The sequence below is a fragment of the Pecten maximus genome, chromosome 3, assembly GCF_902652985.1.
Source record: "Pecten maximus chromosome 3, xPecMax1.1, whole genome shotgun sequence".
NCBI classification, from domain to species: domain Eukaryota; kingdom Metazoa; phylum Mollusca; class Bivalvia; order Pectinida; family Pectinidae; genus Pecten; species Pecten maximus.
Genome location: NC_047017.1, coordinates 16462509 through 16469601, shown reverse-complemented (window position 1 = coordinate 16469601; position 7093 = coordinate 16462509). Strand labels below are relative to the sequence as shown.

Sequence of the window (7093 nt, the reverse complement as noted above, 5' to 3'; positions counted from 1 at the left end):
CAATAACAAGACGGCTTATAGTAGATATAACTCTTTTAATATCTAGCAGAAAAGTAAAATCACATCAAGTAAAAGATCAAATGTAAAGTATAAGAAACAAGTTCCAGCAGGAATATAAAACTTAATACCTCAGTAATCTAATTTTGGCACCTATTTAACACTGTCTTGTCTCAAGTTAACTGATTGTCCTGCTTACTATTTACAAATGGAACAACAGATTCCGACTCGGAGATGTCCTGCAGACCAGAAATACAAATGGAATTCTTATAGTTGATCAGATCACAAATGGAATCACGGCCTTCCTTTCCTTTGGGTAGTCTTCAAACTTCTCCAAGTAGTATCTACAAAATCAAACAAATCCTTTCAATTTTGCTTTTATCGCTAGTGTGTTATCACATAAAATATGCGTTACTGTATACAATTACTGACTTTAGCAGAGATGAATAAAAATATTTATTAACCCAAAGATTCAATACGCAAGACATTGATATTGACTGTCACAAAGGGAAGTAAATAACATCATTTGAGGGTTAATAAATAACCATTTTATTTAATGCAGCTGAAGACTAGTTCTTTCACTATGTGACCCAGGCAATTAAGGGTGGATGTTTGGTTCAGGATTTCAGAAAATATATCCTTATCTTCCAGTGTTGTATTCTTTTGTTGTCTTGACAATGATGTCATAAACATGCCCCATAAACAGTCATTTGAGGGAGGGGCTCCTTGTAATAGCCAATGGCTCCCTCAATGAACATAGAAAAGGTCTGTCGCATGCCATACAGTGTAATTAGGGTATGTCTTGCCAAAGGACACAGCCACAACAGCACAGACCAGTCTGTTTCTGATCAGCTTCCTGAGAAACACTAACTGTCGCGGATAGGAAGTGTCTAACCACGGACCTCGTAACTTTGCCTCAGGTTATGTATGCAGATGCTCTAACAATCGACTGAGCAGGGTCTCGAATATGATACTGACCTCATGAGAGGTCAATAACATGAAATATTAACCAGATCGAACACCTTCCTTTACAAAACCCTAGTGTCTGTCATGAACCCTCGGCTTACAGTCCCTTATGCCAGCTTCATGCAGAAGTATACTTAGCAAGCTGCAGATTTGTCGACATGTTTTACCCTAGCATAGAAACAATAAGCAAGCATTGCAAATATCTCAAAAGTCTCTATAGGACTTTTGATCTTTGGATAACCCAGAGACCTATATATCGTAGATATATTAATAATATAAAGGTCTCTGGTTGACCTGGTTTGATAGCTAGGGTATGGAGAACGGGAGCTTTACAGTGCTGATGGGTGGGAGTGATATCAAAGCTCGTTATCAGTGTGAAATATTGACACAATCTACAAATCACGACAGGCAGCCATGATCATTGACCCTTACACTCGAACAACCTGTTGATCATTCACTTTACGTGTGTACACATCTTATCTACGTACCCCACAACCTTTACCTGTGTACATATCATATTTACTATTAATGCAAGGTGCTCTTTTCCTGTTAAACATATAGTTAGACTATTCTGACCTGTTCAAATAATCATGTTTTTTAATTTGCTTGAAATATCAAACAGATTTTCTTACCTATGCAAACCTGTATATCTGAATACAATGGATTTCCTTTAATAGGTTCAGGTTTTTTTGGGTTTTTTCACCTGTAGTGTAAGTAGGTACAGTATTCATCCGTTTTCTCACCTGTATAGTGTTAGTAGGTACAGTATTTATCCGTTTTCTCACCTGTAGTGTTAGTAGGTACAGAATTTATCCGTTTCCTCACCTGTAGTGTTAGTAGGTACAGTATTTATCCGTTTTCTCACCTGTAGTGTAAGTAGGTACAGTATTTATCCGTTTTCTCACCTGTAGTGTAAGTAGGTACAGTATTTATCCGTTTTCTCACCTGTATTGTTAGTAGGTACAGTATTTATCCGTTTTCTCACCTGTAGTGTTAGTAGGTACAGTATTTATCCGTTTTCTCACCTGTAGTGTAAGTAGGTACAGTATTTATCCGTTTTCTCACCTGTAGTGTTAGTACATTTGTAGGTACAGTATTTATCCGTTTTCTCACCTGTAGTGTAAGTAGGTACAGTATTTATCCGTTTTCTCACCTGTAGTGTAAGTACATTTGTAGGTACAGTATTTATCCGTTTTCTCACCTGTATTGTAAGTAGGTACAGTATTTATCCGTTTTCTCACCTGTAGTGTAAGTAGGTACAGTATTTATCCGTTTTCTCACCTGTAGTGTCAGTAGGTTCAGTATTTGTTAATTTGTAACATATTCTCTGACTATCCATTTTCTTACCTGTGGTGTTGACACGCACGAGGTCCTATATTACAGACAGTGAAGAGAGCAAAGCTGTATGTTGGCAGAGTTCCACAGGCCACAGCAAACCCACACCATTCACATATCTCTCCGAAAAAGTTAGCACCAGACACATAATCAAACATTCCCCCTGAAATTAAGGAAGAAATGCAGGGTATGTAAAGGATGGAAATGATGTACACAAACTAGGACCATAATTGTTTGTTCATCCAAATGTTTCTCACTCTCTCTTTTTTTTTTTTTATATTATTTTTTGGCATTTTTTTCTTATTTTGATTACCATTTATACATAAATTTACATGTTACAAATTTGGTGTATGTGAATGGTATTCTTTGAATTTCCATAATGCACATGATAACATGAATGAATACCATAATGTCATTTATAGTTTTATGAATACATTATAAAGAGGCATTATATGTTTTCCTGGTATAATAGCTAGTAGAATGTAGGTATATTATAACCTATACACTGTATACATTTACCTTGTGGAATTTTGTATCCTTTCTCCCCTGGTTTTCTGAGATTCCGTAAAATGTGGTCAGAATGTATGTTTATAAACATCCCAACAAAAAACATGACTACTCCTGCAAAAAAATTAGGATAGAGTTAATAATGAAACAATATGCAAATAACCCTTCATCATGTAAATTTGAATTTAAAAGCTTATAGTCACATGCTCATCTTCTTTGATTCTTATATCATTTTAGTAGTTAATTTGGTTACTCTTATAATTGCTCATTTGTATAACAAACCCCTGTGATATTCATGAGAAGGCACAATAATATGACCATTTAAAGACAATTACTAGGTTTGTTAATGTGACATCCACTTCTTTTATTGAATCAATACCTTATTTTCTGTTGCGACAAGATTTTATTGGTAAAATTTAATTTTCAAAGACAAAGCCATTATGAAATATTCATATCATGCATATGGCATTAAAAGGAGATTAATTAACTTAATTGACATTTTGTTAATTGATCTTATTTACTTTCCTGGATAGAATACCTATAGAAATATACAATGTATTTCTTAATCTTTGTAAATAATGAAATACCTAAGTAAAACTGAGGGTTTGAAGTCCACTTGTCCCCAAAGTCTGCATGGTGGAGCAGATATCCCGCCTGGATGTATCCGTTCACAAGACAGAAAACAAAGGCAAGTACAAATGGTACCAATGGTGTCGGCTTACCTCCCCTTATTAGGAATGGAAATATCAGTGACCTGAAAATACAATTAATTTGTCAAAATATAAATCACACAATACAAATTTATTATGCTGAAGTTTGTCAATACGATTTCAAAGGAATAATTGAAACAAGGAAAACATTATTATCATTAAATATCAAATTTAGATGTTGGAAGTATTAATAAAACTGAAAATTGTTGTTTATCTGTGAAGCTAGTGTCCACAATGATCTCTAAGACACTGGCTTTACATCCGAGTCTAGTTTACTAAAATCTTTTTGTTACCGTAAATTATTCATTCTTCATTGACTGAAACAGACCTGTCATATATCCCACTGGATATACTACAAATAATGACCAGAGTGGGACTCAAACCCGGGACCTCTGAACTCTAAACAGATTGTCTAACCATTTCAGCTACAGGGCCACTAATACTCGTCCCAGTCCAGTTCCACTATAAAAGCACAATCAGACTATGGTGTAGTCTGAGTTTTCTATCGACTCTCCAACACTTCATTGTAAAACCTGATGGCTTGAGAGCAGGGAAAGGCTATCCGTCAGGACAGAGATCAAAAGTAAACTGTGGTTTGATAGTCAGAACACTATGGACTACCCGGTAACTGCTGGGTTAGTAGGGTTACCCTGATTACAATTGCAACAGAAAACAATTTAGTCAAGTCCTTTACAAGGAGAGAACGCATGATGCACAATTAGGAACATGTAGGTGCAATATTATCAGACTAGCTACTGTTGTAGCTGAAAAGCATTCAAGACTTTTTAATATATTCGAAAAGTCAAATGCTTTTCCACTTCAACAGTAACAGTAGATAATACTATATCTAGACTAACCTAAGTTTCCTCTGGCCCTGACACCACACTTGGACATTCCGACAGATAAATGTTTCATGATGTATGACCAGACAACTATGTCAAAATATCCATTTCCGGTGTCGAGACCCAGAGGAAACTTAGGCTTCTGCATAAGCCATTTAAATTGATTGTGATAGTATAACTATTGTCGTTACAGATACAGAATCTATATCTAAAAGTTGAGCATGTTTTAAATGTAACACAAACTCTGAAGAGCTTGTATTCAAGATAACACATGTAAATCAAAAGCAATAAAAAAGCATGAAAAGCATACGACCCAAAGGCCATGAAAAGCAGATGTTGTATAAAAAAATCTCTAAACATGAAGAATATCACAGTTATTAATGAATAAAAGTCAAATAATACAGATAAATACATAACAAGCATTTAATACAGATAAAGCCATAGAGCCAGTACAGAAAGTAATTTAGGAAGTATTTTGTACCCTTTAGCAGTAGCACAGCAGGAGGACAATGAATACAAATGTACATATATTTAGAAACAGGAAATCAAGCACGTTTGTCTATATGTAAAACTAGCTGCAAGCTGAACTGTTGCATATGGGTCCATCCCATTTTTTATTATCATTGTTTAAATATGTTGGGTTAAGAAGCAACTGTTACGCACCATATTAGGAATGCAAACCAAGTATAAATTCTTTTGTTCAGTTTTGACAGCTTATGATCACATGGTGTTTGTGTAGCCGAGGTATGTGTGTACATACGGGTGTGTAAATATCAGTTTGGAATGTAAATGTGTTGTTATGTTCGACCATGATGTTGACTTTTGGACTGGTCCCTTGCATGAGCAAAAAACACCCTATATCACCGCAACTATTCTGACCTCTGTGTAAATACTTACTGTCCGTGTCATTCTAGAAATCCGACTCGTAAGGGAAGGATCTGCCACGACTGAATGCCAATGCCGTTCTTATTACATGGCTGCAATATAGAGAGATGTACAGCCAGTACAAGCGTGTTATTACCCGGTACGTGCGTGTAATATAATGGATAGATGTATGCAATTGTAATCGAAAGTTGTCTTAAGGTAATAAATATGAATGCGAGTGTGAACATGTAATGTATCCTATTTGTATGTATGTTTGTGGAATAATAAAGAGCAAAGGAAACACCTAAGATGATCGGTGTTGAGCAACCGGTCACATTTGTTTACATTTACAAGACTATATCTACCTCCTTCGCAAAAGAGTTCCAACAACACTCGACAAATTATATAACTTACCGCTGGAAATAATGAATGAGAAAACACGATAACATAATCCTGTTAGGCGTATACGATATCGTTGGAGACTCTGTAAATAATAACAAGTACATGGGCACTAGTATAGAGGGGATCTCCTGTAGGAACCATGCCAGCTTTCCATTAATCTGCAAACCCCATCCCTCGCGCGTGTACCGTCCGTACGGGGCATTCACAAATTGTAGAGCAATCAAAACAGATAATGCCCAAAACACATAGATGTAAGATGTCACCTCAAATACAGTCCTGTCCATGGTGACAACCATCTCTGATCCACCCGTGAACATCGTACTGAATGTGCCGGTCATGATGTTGAACTGTCACATCGGCACAGCATGGCCTGTAGGCTAAATATTTGTCGTTCGATACACAACGGCGAATGCTGATTGGTCAATTTCACGCAGCAATGAACTATGGTACAATCGCGCCTTAAACACGAGTTTCTCTGAGATAAACGTAATGTACCTATATATATATATTAATTTATATTATCACAACTGACATATATATTACTTACAAGTGGAACAATATACCCTGGCGACACACCTAAGTTACGAGGAAAAGCGTATTTCAAAACTAAAGTAAATAAACATTAACTCATACATGTCCAGGGGGTTTCACGGAGTAATCCCCAGTCCCTTACCAGGGAAAATTAATGGTGTTTGATTTATGATATCAATAGGATTTGGCAAAAGTTTACAAAACTTATCGGAAACCATTCCCCTATAACAATAGCAACACTACAATCAACAACAGACCAAGACCTCTAACGGCGTAGATCTATGACACAGTGACTTCGCACGAATTCCGGAAATCCTGGGTCCATCCTACATGGGGGGAAATCCTATTCAGAAATAAACTCACTTTACCAGCACTCTAGGGGACAAGTATAAGTGAATAAGGGAAGACATGATTCAAGTTTATAAAATTATGAACATTAACAACCTAATCCTGTTTGACCGATCGAGGGATTCAAATTACCAGGGAAATTCCAGAAAACTACACAAAAACTGTTTCGTGACTACAGTTAGGGACCATGCTTTTAAAAACAGAATTGTTGATACATGGAATTCTTTGCCCGCAATGGTGGCTGAGTCACAACCACCGATATCCCATCCGTGAAGTCGCGATATCAAGTGCTACATTCGAGATGCTCCGAGAGACTAGTTTAAAGTTTAAACATATTTTATTGCATAAATTGACAAAGGGATTAATCAGCAAAAGAGACTTACAATCTTACGAGGTTGTCAACAACTTTGGACTTTTAACTAAATATGCATTATATCAACCCACGTTCCACGTGTATTATAGTATATACCTATAGGCCTATATACCGTACATGTATATATATATAGTTCTGGTCCCAGTGATCTATAAAGCGCGTACCATGGGTAGGGATTTGTACGAAGTATGACCATCAAGATGTGCTTGTAGAACTTG

The 7093-nt window shown here is 36.3% G+C and overlaps 1 protein-coding gene across 1 annotated transcript; it reads right to left on the bottom strand.

Annotated features, from left to right (window-relative positions):
• Positions 1 to 15: 15 nt before the first annotated feature.
• On the bottom strand, positions 16 to 6039 carry LOC117323368 (3-oxo-5-alpha-steroid 4-dehydrogenase 1-like). The gene is made up of 5 exons (XM_033878545.1): positions 5636 to 6039; positions 3393 to 3559; positions 2818 to 2919; positions 2311 to 2461; positions 16 to 341 (listed from the first exon to the last, which is right to left on the bottom strand). Exons 1-5 carry the CDS (start codon positions 5959 to 5961, stop codon positions 275 to 277), a joined length of 813 nt encoding a protein of 270 aa, XP_033734436.1. The 5' UTR covers positions 5962 to 6039; the 3' UTR covers positions 16 to 274.
• Between the last annotated feature and the right edge of the window lie 1054 nt (positions 6040 to 7093).